The sequence below is a fragment of the Acomys russatus genome, chromosome 25 (assembly GCF_903995435.1).
Source record: "Acomys russatus chromosome 25, mAcoRus1.1, whole genome shotgun sequence".
NCBI classification, from domain to species: domain Eukaryota; kingdom Metazoa; phylum Chordata; class Mammalia; order Rodentia; family Muridae; genus Acomys; species Acomys russatus.
Genome location: NC_067161.1, coordinates 9255433 through 9272160, shown reverse-complemented (window position 1 = coordinate 9272160; position 16728 = coordinate 9255433). Strand labels below are relative to the sequence as shown.

At 52.2% G+C, this 16728-nt stretch overlaps 1 protein-coding gene across 1 annotated transcript in view; it reads right to left on the bottom strand.

The window, feature by feature from the left end:
- The window catches only part of Ppl (periplakin), a 50573-nt gene extending 35547 nt beyond the window's left edge, over positions 1–15026 (bottom strand). Inside the window, exon 1 of the mRNA XM_051167235.1 lies at positions 14477–15026. Within this exon, the coding sequence (XP_051023192.1) occupies positions 14477–14538 (62 nt within the window). The 5' untranslated portion in view covers positions 14539–15026. The remainder of the gene's footprint in view (positions 1–14476) is intronic.
- Positions 15027–16728: the final 1702 nt, after the last annotated feature.

Genomic DNA, 16728 nt, shown 5'->3' with positions numbered 1-16728 from the left:
GACATTCTGTGCTGTAGCTCCTCAGGCTTGGGGTCTGTGTGTTCCTGTGGGAGCTGCAGAGTTCCATGCCAGCAGCACAGGAATGTGGGGTTGAGCGGAACCAACAGGGAGGGGCGTGGGAACAGGCTGGGCAGGTTGGGCTTTTCATCTCACCGATGAACCATACTGGGCCATCCACTCTTGGTGGCCTTGATGGAGGCCGAGATACAGCTCTTCCCGCCACCCTCATCCTACTCCTGTCCCACCCACAGTTGGCAAACACCTGATTGGACCAGGGAAACCCAAGTACTCCCAGCTACCCACCCCGAAATAGGGCAGGGTTAGTAAGGGCACCACTGAAGGGGCATGCACAGCCTTCACTTCCATGCCCAGAAGTTGGTAGGGGTGTGAGTGGTCGGGGCAGTCAGTGGACATTGTCATTTGAAGGTGTCCTCAGATCCATCAACCCCATCTGCCCATTACCTGGGTCACTTCAGAAGTGAAGGCACCACCCAGGGTCACATGGGGGACAGCTGTGGATGGGGAAAGATCTGAGTCTGGAACCAGACCTGGCTACACCAACAGTTGTACCGAGAATTGAAGCCAGGACCTTAAACATTCTAGGCTGTGCCCTGAGCTACAGCCACAGCCTTCTTCTTAGTTATTTGGAATTGCACAGGCTAGCCTTGAACTCACTCTGCTCTCAGACAAGGCCTGAACTTTTGATCCGCCTGCTTCGGCTTCCCTACACGCTGTGGTGACAGACCCGTACAACTACGCCCAGTGGATTGTCCGTCTTCTGATCCCCAGTCTTATCATCCCTACAACGGGGCCAACACAGTCTGCTGCTTAGTCACGGCTTGCATCAGACATCGGCATGGTGTCTCAATGACATTTATGGGGCTCAAGGATTGAGGTGGGGTTTCAGAGCAGCATCTAACAGCAGATCTGTGGTTACTTATGCTCCTCAAGTGGGGTACTACTGTCTGACCACACAGGGAGCACCCAACATGTTCCTGGTGGCTTGCGGGTAGCTTGGTAACCTCAGTAGGGCACCCAACATGCTCCTGGTGGTTTGTGGGTAGCTTGGTACCTCAGTAGTGTTCAGCAGTAATAATGTCCCTGGGGTCACTGGTTCTCTGCACCGTCCCTCCCTCTAGAGTTATCAAAAAATGGAACTGAGGCTAACACTGTCCTCACACTGTGTGTGGCTTCTGCAGGGGGTTTCTGTGGGAGGGAGAGCTTGATTGCTGCCATGCGGGCCTTGTATGCCAGGTTCACAGGCCAAGGTAGGACTCAGGAGGGTGTCCCGATACCCATTACTTGTCACCAAAGACAATACCATGCCACTTCTGGGACTCCTGCCCAGTGACCCCATGATCTCCATCCCACTGTGCCCCAGCTAACACACATGCATAGGCGGAACTTCCTTGACAGCAGATGGAAGGGAGCAAGGGACTCTGGGAGTTCAATGTCACCAGGGACCAGGGAAGACAGTAACACCAAGGAGGAAGCTGGAGAAGTTAGAACAAAGCTCCATTTCACGTAAAGGGTCATGGTTCCTTTTATATTTCTGGGATTTTCAGCAAACTGAGACAGGCTAAGTGAGGCCCATAGACACCCACCCATGGCAGAGAAGGAGGGAGTCATGCTGAGGTCTGAGAAACGCTACCTCAAAGTCTTTGTTCAGACTCCACAGCATGTAAAGGAACAGGACTGGGAGGGCCCAGGACTCTGATGTCCCCAGAAACAGCCCTTTCAGCCCAGGCCTGGACATAGGTTGGGATTGCCCACCAAGAGCATCTTGCAAGCCCAGTGGGGTCCTCTTGTGCCCCTCTTCCTTCTCCTAGCTTGGGGAAGTGAGGCCAGGCTGGCTGGGAGGCTGCTGGGTGCCTTCTTGGAGCCTGTGCGGGCTAGTGGTCTGAGAGGAGGGACCCTCAATTAGAAAATGCCTCCCTCTGTGAGATCAGGCTGTAGGCAAGTCTGTAGGGCATTTCGTCAGTGAGTGTTCAATGGGGAAGGGCCCATCCCACTGTGAGTGGTGCCACCCCTGGGCTGGTGGTCTTGGATTGAGCAAGCCATGGAGAGCAAGCCAGTAAGCAGCACTCCTCCATGGCCTCTGCATCAGCTCCTGCCTCCAGGTTCCTGCCCTGTTTGAGTTCCTGTCCTGACTTCCTTCATGAAGGAGTAAGATGTGGAAGTGTAAGGCAAACAAATCCTTTCCTCTGCAAGTCGCTTTGGTCAAGGTGTTTCATCACAGCAATGGTCACCCTGACAGAGCTCTAGGGCTGTGACGAAGAACATGAGGCCCTGACAAGAGCTTTCTGGGGACAGGAACAGGTATCTCTTTGTGTCCCTAGGATGTATCTGGAGCAGAGCAACCTCGGGGGCAGGGCAGGGAACCACAGAGTCCTAGCTCTGTTGCTGGCAGTTAGTGGTTCAGTAGTTACAGCTTTGCCTGCTCTGTGCTGGGGACTCTGTGGCTCTGATGTGACTTACAAAGTGGGAAACTGGAGTTTGAGCCCTGTGCTACGTGACTTCACAGCACGGCCAGGACAGCCCATAATCTTGTCAGTACCAGCAAAGATACCATCAAGGAGCCAAGAACAGGACATCCACTGGGCACACTCAAACACAAACACTCTGCTTGCGTAAGGAGGAACACAGGGGTCTCGACAGACCCTGACTCCTGTCCTGCTTGCCTGCTGAACAATTGTAATTTCATGCAGGGGCCACTGGTCCTTTTCCACAGCATGGGTGGGTGAGGCAGGGAGGTGGAAAGATGCCTCCATAAGATCAGGGCAGCAGAGCTTTTCCTTAAGCACACAGCCCAGTCAGATGCCTGGGTTCCTCCCTTTCTTATTGCATTGCCAGTGTCATGGCTTCTCTGAGTCGCAGTTGTCCCATCTGTAGCGTGGGAATAGCTAGGATAGGATGCCTGCACCATGGTCTACAGAGTGATTTCAGGACAGCCAGGGCTGCACACAGAGAAACCTGTCTTTAAAAACTTAAAAAAAGAAAAAAGAATGCCTGCATACCAGGGAACGCTCACACTCCTTCGTATGAAGACTCCCAAGCCAGACCTGGAAGTCACATGGTCTAGGGGGCAGGTCCTGGGGCCTGTGCAGCAAAGGGATGAGGCACCCATTGCATGCCTGCCTTGCTCAGAGTTTGGTACCTATGGCTACTTGATAAAGTCAGTTATTTGCTCCCTGGAATCCCACCCACCCCAACACACACACACACACACACACACACACACACACACACACACACACACACACGCTAGGCATTTCCACACACACACACACACACACACACACGCTAGGCATTTGCACACACACACACACACACACACACACGCTAGGCATTTACACACACACACACACACACACACACACACACACACACACACACACACACACACTAGCTAGGCGTTTGCCACCTGCTCTTTGACAGACTGACTCCCAAAGGATGCAGGGCTTCAGCCTTGCCTAGCCGAGCCCAGGTTGGAGTATAGGGGGTTCAGTGCATGAAGACATAGCTGGACCCCCAGGACGCAGGACAGAGGTGGAGACTTGGCTTGTTCCCAGGCTAGGAGAGCAGCTTTTCCCCAGAGCAGACACTCTGAGAGCCACTTGCTGCCCAGTGGTCCTAGAGAGGCCCGCTCTCTGCCACCACCTCCACCTCAGCTGTCGCTGCCTGCCCAGAGTGTCCCTGTCACTCTGCCTCTCCTTTTGTAGAGGTGAGGCCTGAAGGGGAGGTGGCGACTCCATTCTCACCACAGCCACCTGACTCTCCAGGCCTGAGTCAGTCCCCATGCACCAGCCCTTGGTCCTGCCTCAGTTCCTCCCTTTTGAGGTTAATTCTGTCTCGGTGAGTGTGGGGCGTGTGCAGGTGGGGAAACACCTGAGCAGGAATGCCTGGAACGTGGGAGTGCACACTTGTTCTCAGGAACCACTTGCCTTCCCAGAGCTTCCTGCAGCCACAGCCGTCCTAGATCTCACCTGCCTCTGGAGCCAGGGGTGGGCTCAGTGGCTCTGAGGGGCGTTGAGTGTGATAGAGGCTGACTTGGGTGTGGTGGGTCCCCCAGCCCAGTGTCCTCTAAAGAGAGACTCAGAACGTGACTGGAATGTCAGGGGTTAGACACAGACTTAGACGCAGAGCATCCACTAGGTAGGTGCCCACTGACTGCTCAGCTTTTCATGTGTTGTTCTTTAAGGAGCCAGGAAGGGCAGTGCTACAGTTCTGGGGCTTTTAATTTTTTTTATTATGTTTTAGTTATTTTGTGCATATGTGTATAGATATGGGCATGTGTGTGTGGAGGTCAGAGGAAAACTTGAAGGAACTGGTTCTCTTTCCATCATGTATGCCCTGAAGAACAAATTTTAGGTTATCAGACTTGGTGGCAAGTGCCTTTATCATTGAGCCATATAGCCAACTCCCACCTTTGCACACTGTGTTTTAGTGTGTGTGTGTGTTGTTGGGGAAGAGTATACATGCATGTGGTGTGTGAGTACGCCCATCTGTCCACGTAGAGGTCAGAGGACAACCTCAGCTGTCATTTCTTAGCTGCCTTCCAGTTGTTATTTGAAACAGGGTCATTCATATGTAGCCTGGGACTTTACTAAGTAATCCAGGTTAGCTGTCCAGCACACTTCCTGGAATCCATTGTCTCCACCTTACACCCCCTATTCTTGGGACTACCGATGTGAGACACCACACCCAGCTTTTAACATGTGGTCCCTGGACTTGAACTCAGTTCCTCACCCTTGGGAGACAAATGCTGATGGAGCCACCTCTTCAACACTCTTTTGAGTTTTATCTTATTGTGTGATCCTCCTGCCTCAGCCTCTCTATTGCTGCAGAGTTACAGGGCTGTGCTGGCACACACTAGTCTTCTATGACCCTTAATTCCAGGCCTTGCATGTGTTTGGGGCTCCAGCAACAGGCGTTGAAATGAGCAGACACTTTAGAGCGCATCAGCAACTTCTAACCTCTCTTCCAGATGACGTCATCTGAGGTAAAGTGCATTTAAGAAACCTGCCCAGGGTCACACAGCTATGAAACGGTAGCATCAGATTAGATTTGACTCTAAGCAGCCAGGCTCCAAAGCAACCTCCCCAGTCCCAGACAAAGTGACAAAAGACACCAGGAACAGAAGGGCGAGGCACTCACTACCAGGAGTGACAAGGTAATTGACATCTTGTTGGCATTATGGTCAGTACAATTAATCTCAGGTAACAGGCAAGGTGACAATCAGAAGTGGTAAACTGAGGCTGAGTCATTCTTTCAGATGTGACCACAAGAATTCCCCACCTGTCCCTCTGAACAGGACTTTCAAGTGCAAGGAACCAACATGGTAAGAACCTGTGCCACACACTCCATCCAGTGACACACAGGCTCCTTCTCTGACCCTCTGGCCACCTGCCAGGATGGATGCTTTTGGCTTACACTGAGGTGGGATGCTGAGCTTCAGAGCAGGCTGGTGTGGTGGGGGTCTCATTGAATCTCAACACATCTGCACATGTATAGCCAAGAAGGACCAATAGAATTGCTTTGTGGTAGTTTTTTTTTTAATGCAGTTGTTATTGTTATTATTAACTTTTTTTTTTTTTAAGACAGAGTCTTCCTATGCACCCAAAAACTGCAGCAGCCCAGCAGGTACTCTTTAAACACACATTTCACTCCTGCACACAAATGCCTTGCCATCTTCCTTCCTCTGGCACAGACCCTGGGGACAGGATTTTGAGCATAATCCCCTGGAGATATGAGCTGTAGACAGACCATAAAATGCCTGCTCCATTTAATTCCTATACTCTGAGCCCCAAGCTTATGCAAGCCCTGGAATTAAGGGTTACAGAAGGGCCCACCCTAGACATGAGTAAATCTTTATTGTCTTAAACTTTATAGGTTAATAGGGAGGGTTAAGAAAACACCCCAGTGATTATAATTAGGAAATTACTTAGGCCAGGGTATTTTCAGCCTCATTAGTCCTATTCAGGCCTCATAATCCAGTTTGTTTTTGTTTGTTTGTTGGAGAAACAGAGTCTTACTATTGTAGACCAGGCTGATCTTGAATTTGCAATCCTCCTGTTTCAGCCTTTTGAGTGCTAGGATTACAGGTACTCTTATGATCTAAATTTAATTCTGGAAAATATAACTCAATCCAGTGAACAGGTGAGAAAGAACTAAGAAATGAAAAAGAGAAGCACTATAAATGTCAGTGCATCAGAGTCGGTCCAAACACATTGGTCACTGCAATAAACATAAATGAGTTAAACTCTCCAATTAAGGGACTTGGGATCTAGTTCAAGTTGGCAGAGTGCTTGCCTAGCACGCACGAAGCTTGGTTTCAATTCTCAGCACCCCATAACTTGGGTATGATGGCTTATGTTTGTAATCTCAGGATTTGGGAGATGGAGGAAGGATGATCAGGAGTCCAAAGGGATCTTTACTTACATAGCAAGTGTAAGGCCAGCCTTGGCTATATGGGGCCATGTCTGTTCAAAGATATTTGTCCCAGACTTGCCTGGAACTCAGAGAATTCCATTTACCTCTGCTTTTCAAGTATTGGGATTAAAGGTGTGCAGCACCACACCTGGACTGTATGACATCTTAAGACATACCTGAAACTAAGTGATACAGGAAAGAACTGAAAGGTGTAAAGGAACAGAAGGTGACATTCCAGGAAACTGCCACTGAAAGGGGAAATATAATATACACACCCCTAAGGACAGGACAGAGCATGACATCAACATCACTATTGTGGTTACTCCTGACTGCACAGCTCAAGAACAGAGGCCAATTGCCTCTAAAGGCTCTGATTTAATTACTCTGAGATAAGACATATCCTGGTAGACCTCCTCAGGTTATTTTGAAATACAGCCAGGGCTGAGAACGAGGAACTGAAGCACAGAAAACTCTTAAAACTAAGCAACAGGGATGAGAAAAAATTCCAAGTCTCCACCAGAAGGAAATCTTAAGAAAAAGCTACATTCAGGTGGTATTCAATAAATACCAGATTGATTAGCCAATTGACTGATATTTTCCCTACTAGAAACTTCTGTGGTAATTAGACAGTCAATATCCCCCCCCCCAACACCCAGTTATTAATCCTGAGGAAGTAAATCCTACACTGAGTGGGTTGCTGGGGTCGTAATTCCTGCTCTATTTTTAAGGCCTGAACTATTTCTGCCTAGGGAAGGCCACCCACCTCCTGGCTTCCAGGCCTCCAGCTCTCGTTACAGACACACAAAGGTCAAGTCAAGAATCTGGTCTTGAAGGTTCCTATGGTACTGACAGGGCTCAAGCTAACCATGGTGCCTCTGGACATTAGAGTGTCACTCTGAAGTAGAGATAAGTCATCGTGACCCTGTAGAGCTTGCAGAATAGTACCAAAGAGAAGTGGTCACCCCTGTGCCTGTTACTAGGACTTAGTGGATGTCCTTTCATAGCCATATTCACTTCAGGCTTTCTTTAAAAATAAATAAAAGGAGAGAGTGCAATGGCGCACACCTGTAATCCCAGCACTCTGTGAGTTCGAGGCCAGCCTGGTCTACAAAGTGAGTCCAGGACAACCAAGGCTACACAAAGAAACCCTGTCTCGAAACAAACAAACAATAAATAAAAGGTCTTTTATATTGATCACCCTTCAAGCCCCCCTCACAGGAGTACATAATTATATTTATATTTACATTTTTATTGTGTGTGTGTGTTTGTGTGTGTGTGTGTGTTGGTGTTTTGCCTGCATGTACATCTGTACATCACAAGTGTACCTGGTGCTTGAGGAAGTCAGAAATGGACACTGGAATTCCTGGTTATGAACCACCATGTGGTACTGAGAACTGAACCCAAGTCTTCTGAAGAGCAACACATGTCCTTAACTGCTGAGCCATCTCTCCAGCCCTCCATTTATGCTTTTAGTACATCTATCAACATCCAAAAGTTATTGATAACATTGCTTTTTTTTTCATTTTGTTGCTGTTGGTAGTAGCTTTTTGTTTGTTTGTTTTGTTTTGAGATAGGTCTCACCATGTGGCCTAGCTTGGCCCTGAACTCACAATCTTCCCGCCTTAGCCTCCCCAGCGCTGGGAGTACAGACCTGCTTCGGCACACCTGGCTGCTCTTTGTACTTTTTGTTTGTCTGTTTGTTTCAAAACAAGGTTTCTCTGTGTAGCCTTGGCTGTCCTGGACTCACTTTGTAGACCAGGCTGGCCTCGAACTCACAGCAATCCATCTGCCTCTGCCTCCCGAGTGCTGGGATTAAAAGCGTGCGCCACAATGCTCGGCTTTCTTTGTACATTTTAAAACCTACTTTCGTCCTCTCTCACCTTTCATCCACTTGCTCTGCCTGCTCAGCGTGGCCTTGTGAGGATACTATTGTCTTGTCAAATCTTTATTGTCATCTCCTGCCTGCCCTTGGCACAGCTTAGATGCTCCCATTTCCCCTTTCTCTCCTATATTTCAGTACCTATTGCTCGTCACTGTTACCTGCTGTTTACTCTGCCCGCTCGTTAGTCCAGGACAGAGACTGGATGGGGGTGGGGCCACACTGCTCAGGCTCCAGAGAGAACTCTACCCAGCTTCTACTTACTTTGCCCATTCCCGAGCCTCTGGTCTGATGGCTGACCCCACTCTTTCATTCGTGGTCTAGTGGGCTAGCACACGAACCCAAAAGACCCTGAGATAAGACTGACTTAGGTGAGACAATGGGCTGGATGGATGGGTGTTGTCTCAGTAGGAGGCTTGGGAGGGCTCCTGGGAACCCACGTAAATGAGCAAGAAGAAGTAAGGCACTTCAAGGAGGAGGCACAGCCTGGGCAAAGGCCTCGGCTGCCCAGGAACAGCATGGAGACAGGATAGGCACTCACACTATACGGGGCAGCATTTGCCAGTGTCCCAGAAAAGTCAAACAGGCAGGGACACTGCTGTCACATGCAGCAGTGGCTATGCCTGCATCAGGAAGATGGGCTGTCTACTGGGTTAAAACAGGAACGGCAAAGGGCCAGCTAAGAAGCCCTTTGGGCTGTGAGTTCTGGAGGCAGCAGGAGTGGGGACCCATTTAAGAGAGACCGCAGAAGGCCTTCTCAGGCTTAGGAGGCTGAGACTACAAAAGCAGAAAGAATGAAGCCCTCAGGCCAGTTCCCTCTTCCGATGCCTGGACAGGCTGAGGCAGGCAGGAGGGCACAGATGGTGCCAGCGAGGTCCCACATTGCCTACAGGGGGTTGCTGTTCCCTGGGAGTGCCTGACTCCTATCCCATCAGCTTTGGGTGGTAAACTAATACTTATAGGGTATTAACTAAGCCATGCTTCCCCAAAACTCCCTCTCCCCCAAGGCTGGCCACTGACTGTGCCTGAGGACCATTGTCACTAACAGTCCTTACCATAGGCTGAGCCCAGCTCTGTCCTGGATCTCTGTCAACATCTTCTGCACACAGAGCTGGCCAGACCAGGGCGTGGTGGCCCATAAAGGCAGTCCCAACACATGGGAAGCTTAGGCAGGAGAACAGCCACGGGTTTAAAGCTAATCTGGGCTACATAGTTCATTGGGGGAGGGCAGGGGTGTGTGTGTCAGGCTACAGAATGAGTGAGAAGCCAGCCTGGGATGTGTAGTGAGTTCAAGGCTACTTAGGCTACATAGTACGTTAAGACCCTGCCTAAATGCTCTCCCTTCCTCACCCCACAACGCCAGCCCTAACCCTTAAAAGGTGTGGGGGGCATAGTAACAAAGGCTGCAGAGCTGTATTCAACATTCTGCCCTCTGGCTGGAGAGTCCTTGGACTGGGCTGCCACTAGCTTCAGCCATGGGGGCGGGATTCCTCCTCCTCAGGAACCCCTGTGCCACATGCCCCATAGGCCTCTTGTGAGCCCAGGGTGGTATCTTTCTATTTCAGTTTTAGTGTTCACCTGAGAAGTGGGAGCCAGCCCATCTGTTGGGCATGTGGTAAGAATGACACATTACCATGTCCCACAGCCCTCGACAGGTGTAGGGGAGTAATGGGCAGTTCCTTCTGCCCAAGACACCTAGGTAGCGGGTGGGTAGCATGCTTTGCTGACCAGGCATCCTGACATTCTCCTTCCAGCTGTCACTCATCAGTGGGGGCACGCAGAAGCTACATGAATCCACTGCCAGGCAGGCTTCTAGACTTAGAACCTTGTCCTCGTAGCAGTGTGTGGCGGGTCCTTCTTCTAAGAATGCTCCAGAGCTGATCCAGGTGAGGATTATGACACTACACCCATCGCTCAGATGATGAAAGCGAGGTTCAGAGACATGAGGCAATCTCCTCAAGGTCATACAGTGCAGAAGAGGCACAGCTGGGGCTTGAACTCATGCATGCTGAACATCAAATGCTACTTTTAGCCACCAGGATTGTCAGGGTGGCCCCAACACGTGCTTCTTGCCAGCCCCCTTTCTACACGCAGGATCCTCCCGCTGGCGCAGGGCCATTGAGGCTGGTTACTCTGGATTGCCAGCCTGATACGATCTCGAATCATTCTGGAGAGCAATTTCTGGACACGCCCACCAGGGAGTCTCTAGGCTACATTAGCTGAGGTGGGAGACCCACCCAAAATACAGGCAGTACCATCCCCAGGGCCGGGGGCCCAGCCTGAAGAAAAAGGAAAATGTGAACATCCGTCCCTCTGGCACACTGAGGTGCAGGAGGCCAGCTGCCTCACACTCCTGTCACCATTGCTGCCCTACTATGACAGAACGTGAGCCACGCCCTCCCTCGCTTAGGTAGCCTTCTTGCTGGAAGACTGGATGGGGCTGGGAGAGACTGTGGGGCGCTGGGGCCACAATGGAGGTGGATGTGTGAGATCAGTTCTATTTAATTTTTAAGACAAGGTCTCTCTATGTAGCCCTGGTTGGCCTGGAACTCACTATGTGGACTGGGCTGGCCTGGAAGTCACGGAGATCACTCATCGAGGTCAAGGTTTTGTCTTTGGATTGGAGTCTGACCCTAAAGCCGGATCTTAAGTGCTCCACTCACACACCTTTCCCAGGAGGTCGTCCCTGACCTGGAAGCACTCTGACCTGACAGACTCATGTACACCATTCCAGAAAGCAGAACGGGTGGGCTGGAGACCCGTCCTCATCCGTCACGTGATTATACCTGTGTATAACCTCTTCTTATCTCCCCTGTGTGACACCAGCAACAGAGCGCAGGGAGTGGTCAAGGTCTCCCTCAGCTTTGCTCCGCCCACGGGAATATCATGCTTGTTCCTGGGTTTCTAGGATGTTTCATGCTTGTTTTCACACAGGGTCTCATGCAGCTTAGGCTGGCTTCAAATCCTCTCTGTCAACAGGGATAACCAAGAACTTCTGACCCTCCTGCCTCCACATCCCAAGTGCTGGGATGACAGGCATGTGCCACCGTGCCTGTTTTTATACAGTTCTGGGAATCAAGCCTAGGGCTTCATGCATGGTAGTAGATAAGCACTCTGTCAACTTATCCACGGCCCCAGTCACACAGCATATGTTCCTTCTTCTTCTTCTCTTCCTCCTCCTCCTCCTCCTCCTCCTTCTTCTTCTCCTCCTCCTCCTCCTTCTCCTTCTTCTTCTCCTTCTTCTCTTCCTCCTCCTCCTTCTCCTCCTCCTTCTTCTTCTCTTCCTCCTCCTCCTCCTCCTCTTCCTCCTCCTCCTTCTTCTTCTCCTTCATCGTCATCATCACCACCACCACCTTATGTTGATGGTCCCTATGGTTCTCACCCTTTTCTTTGGATTCCTTCATTTAATCCTTAGCCAATACTCACAGGCTGACACTCTTATGCCCATTCCAGGCGAGAAAGTGACTGGGAGAGGTCAAGAACCCCCACTAAAGTTGCACAGCCACGGGGGGTGGGGGTGGGAACCCTTCAGCACCTCCTTGTTGGTCTAGATGCTATCCTCAGGACCTGCACCTCGAACCTGACCCTGTCATTAGCTCAGGTGTGAACACCAACTTCCACACCTGTCATTAGGAACCAGGGTGACTGGAGCATCGGGGTTCACACCCTGCCCAGAATCCCTTAACCCATGTCACCGGCTAAAAGGCAGACAAACAGGGAGGGTGCCTCTCTGTTCCTTGATGGGGATTTGTGCTGTCCAAGCTCTTGGCTGCCTGTGTGTAAAAGTCCTGACTCAGGATTTCTGGGTCCCCTGAGCTTGGGAAGGCATTGATAACCCTCCTGTGGGTTGCGTGGGTACTCCTGGTGCGCTGGGCACCTTTGTTTTTCCAGCCCTCTACTGGTGAAATGCTGACCATCCCATCTTCAGCAGACAGGGAAACTGAGGCTCAGAGCTCCTACCCACCTTCCTCTGGGCCTGCATTCTCCCTCAGACAGCAACAGAGGAGGAACCACAGAGAACTCAGAATGCAGGAATGGCTCTGCAGGGGGTACTCCCTATGGCCAGCAACCACAGCTTAGAACATTAGGTACCACCACCACCACCTCCATCACTGTGCTTGCTACAGGGCTGGCTGGGCACCAGCCAGTGCTTTAGAAATTGTTGTACTCAGTTCTAGGGAGGCTGAGGCAGGAGGATGGAGTTCAAGGCCAGGCTGAGCTGCGCAGTGGATTCCAGGCAAGCCTGGGCTACACAGCAAGAACCTGTCTCAAAAAAATAAAGGGGAGAGAGTGGGGGGGGGATGAATAGGTAGAAGTTTGGTCAGGGGCTAGTTCTCCAGCAAGGAGGTGGGGACAGAGGGCACCCTGGGCCAGGAGACCATGAAGAGAAGTATCTGGTCCCTACTCAGGCTTAGATGATCATAAGTCTATGAGAGCCCAAAGGAGGCTTCATCCTGTCCTAGAGCAAGAGACTTCTAAGCTGAGGTCCATGGCCAAGGCTGCCAGCCAAGGACAAAGTGGGGCTGCCTAGACCAGGAGGAAGGCAGGACTCCTGTACTGTAACAGCCAGGTGCTATCTCCCCTCCCCCATACCCCTCCCCCCCCCCCCCCTACCAGCCCCCCCCCCCCCCAGCTGGAAAAGATGGAGATGCTTCTAACTCCCTTCCCTGCTCTCTTCCCTTTGCTGTTAGATCCAAGCCCTGGCCTTCAAGGCTGGAGGGCTGGGAGTGTGGGGGTGGGACCTGGCCCAGCTCCTGGGATGTGTGACTCTCCTCCTGTTGAGGACCACAGGGGCCTGACCCCTTGTGGGACTGGCACAAAGTGTCCAATTGTGCAATACTCAAGAGAGCAGCACAAGGACTGGATGGGACCCCAACTGGGTCTGACAGCCAGCTGGACCAGTCACAGAGAAACAGTATGAAGGGCCCTGCCCAGTCTCTGGAGTTGTGAAAGACAGGGCTGATGAGGAGAACAAAAGAAAAAACTCCCAAACTTCAAAAAGCCCTGTCAGCGGGGCCACAGGGCAGTCACAGAGTTTCTGAAAGCATACAAACATGTCCGCCACACTCCAGGCTGCAGTGCCCAGGGCACCTGTCTCAACAGGTGGGTCTGGGTTGAACAGGCAGAGACTGCCAGCGGGAAAACTCTGGGCCCAGAGTCTCCCCTCTTGTCTCCATCTGGAGTCTGGGGAGCAGGGAGGAACTGTTTATGGACCAGTGGAGAAGGACAGCTTGGTGTAAACCTCTCAGGCAGGTGAGCTGTGACGTTTGTCACTTCTCAGCTGCCTTAAGTTCTTTGGAGAGACACCCCTCTCCCCCTGCCCCCCCCCCCCCCGCCATTTCCTCTAGTGGAGTGTCAAGGCAGAGGCACGAGTTCCACCCCCTCCCTCAATCTCAGCCACTTCATCAGTCTCCCCCAAACCGGTTATTAAGCGAATGAATACATTAGGCTTATCAAAACCGACGTGGGCTGTCTCTCCATCCAGACACATCAAGACATGTCATTCGCTTCTCCGGGAGGCCCTGGGATAGACGCGGCCGGTTTCGGGACTAAGGGGGTGGGGAAGCGCCGGGAGCCACACCCCTGAGAAATCACGCAGTGAGAAATTAGTCTGTCCCCACCCAGCCGGGCTGAACGGGAGTCTAGAGAGCCGGTGAATGCCTTAGCGTGGGCCCCCGCGGCCCCTGCGCTCATCGCGGCCTCTGAGTGCGCCAGCGCAGGCAGGCAGGTGCAAATTGAGATAGTTAGGACAGGTGGGCCGCCCTTGGAGCCACGATCTCCTGCATGCAGCCCAACTCCAGCAGCACCTGCTCGGTCTACAAGTACCACAGGGGAGCACTCTACACCCAACTTATTTCCCGAGAGACCCAGGGTGCCCATACAATGCTTCACAACTGAGATTCCAGGTTCAGGGTAATCCCACAGCTTGGGGGTACAGTCAGTGTCTTGTACTCCTTACTCGAATCCTCACCATCTAGGCCCCCAAAGTAACGCATCATGGGTCTCTAGAGTCCCTCGTATTACTCTTGGTGCCCATCACCGGTCCCATCCCACAAGGGCAGAACTTTTTAGTTCCAGAGGGACCTCCGCCCATAGTTCCCACGCATCACCGACTCCTGGCTCAGCTCCAGGTCTCCCTCATCCCAGCCCAGGACGCCCCCTCACCTCCGCGCTTGCACCGTTGGACTGTATTTGCCTTTGTTTTTCTTCCTGAAGAGCGAGTGCATGGTGGCGCTTGGGACGGAGGGACTTGGGATGCGGCGACTGGCCCGGCGCGCACCGAAAGCGGGCGACGGGCGCAGGTGAAAAGCGGCGGTGGCGGCGGCGCGCGGAGCCCCGAGTGCGGAGGGCCGAGGTTTTCGGTCACTACAGGAACAGGGCGGGGCAATCGCCCGCCCCTCGCTCGCCTGCCGCTCCCGGGGAAGGTGGCGCTTACCTTGAGGGCGGGGCTTCTGGAACTCTCCCTGGGTCCTCGCTGGACACCGCCCCTGATCCTTGGTACTGCAGAGGCTGCGCGGCTTGTAGCCGGAACCAGGCCGCCCAGGCCACCTGCGCCGGGACGCGAAGCCGCGCCCATCCAGCACGTCGGGCCTGACCCGCCCCCTGGCTGAAGGGTTTACCTGGGCAATCCCAAGACACCAAGACACTCCTCTTTTGATGACTCGCAGGTGGAACCTTAGACAGGTTGTGGGAGACCCGGGGTAGTGGTGGGATCTCTGCACCCTGCAAGTCAACAAATCACACTCAAGATGGGGGCAACAGGGTTGGCAATGGTCCCAGCCACAGCCACAGCCACAGCCACAGCCACAGCCACAGCCACAGCCACAGCGTGGGATTGAATTCTGATCCTGCGGTCACCTATGGTCAATCAAGACTTCTCTGAGAGGTGTTTTATTTATTGTCCTCTGCCTCAGTTTCCTCCTTTGCCAAAGAATGATAACGACCCACATCCAAAAGGGCTATAGGAGATTCCTGTAGCTATCCTCACCAAAGAGCTTGGCACACAGTGGCAACTAAACAATCAGGAAGCTTGGCCACTACTGCCACCCAGGCCCGCTGGGGAGGACATAAATATCCCTTGAAACATTCATAACCCCGGGCCCTGGCAGGATAGATAGAGACTTCATGGTGGATCATAAAAGCTGCTTAGCCCTGCCTGAGAATAGCAACGTTGCATAACCCTGCCAGCATGTCCTGGAGCGAGACAGGGCTGGGGGCAGAAGGCTGCTGAAAACGTGGAATTTTATCCCATTCAGAGCTGTACCTGCATCCCATTAGCTCACGGCCTGCAGCAAGGAACATATTTCTGTTTACGTTGGCTAATGGGAAACAGAGTCTGAGTAGGAGTTAGGAAGAGACAGCTGAGAGAACTCAGCGCCACCCTGGGGTGGGAGGTGGGGGGTGGAAGGGGTGGGAAGTGGGGGCGTGGGAGGTGGGGCATGGGAGGTGGGGCGTGGGAGGTGGGGTTGGGGTGGGAGGTGGGGGGGTGAGGGTGGGAGGTATGAGAGCTCATCTGGGAAGAGGCAGGCTGGAGAGATTCTAGAGACAGCCAAAGGGCTTAGAGTTCAAGTGGGGAGATGAGATCTTGAGAGTGGGAAAGGGGCAGACAGCTGTGGGCCTTCCTCACGCTATCAAGAGACTTGCATTCAAATTCAGAAGTCTGTCTCAGGTCTCTGTCCCCCAGGTTTAAAATAAGGAGGTGGGTGCTCAGAGGGTGTGGCTCAGCAGCTAAGAGAATACAATTCTCTTGCAGAGGACCCTGTTCGCTTCCAGAACTCATGTCAGGTAGCTCCAGTACCAGAGGAATCTGATGCCATCTTCTGGACTCCACAGGCACTTGCCCTCATGTGCACATACCTGTGCACATACCCACACACGCACCCACATGTGTGCATACACACAATTTAAAAAGCAAATATGTTTTCTTTTCTTTCTTCTTCCCCGCCCCCCCCCAAGACAGGGTGTCTCTGTGTAGCCTTGACTGTCCTGGACTCGCTTTGTAAGCCAGGTTGGCCACCGACTCACAAAAATCCACTTGCCTCTGCCTCCCAAGTGCTGGGATTAAAGGCGTGTGCCACCACTGCCCGGCACAAATATGCTTTCTAAACTATGGCAGATCAGGCAGGGAGTGCAGCTCCTGAGAGTTAGTAGGCAGGAATACCTGTACAATATGCTTTGTATACATGGAAAGATACGTGAGAAACAGTTAGCCTTTGCTGACTCCTTTGAGGACGAACAAGCGACTCCTCTGGGGAGGAGGGGAGGCAGCCAGGCTAGACTGGTGTTTGAGTTGTTACTTGGTCTCTCTTTAACTGTGGGGAACAGTGGGCAAGCCCTTTTGCCTCTCTGGCCTCAGTTTTCTCCATCTGTGAAGTGGGTAAAGGCACAGTCACCTCAGGATGAGAACCTTCATAGTG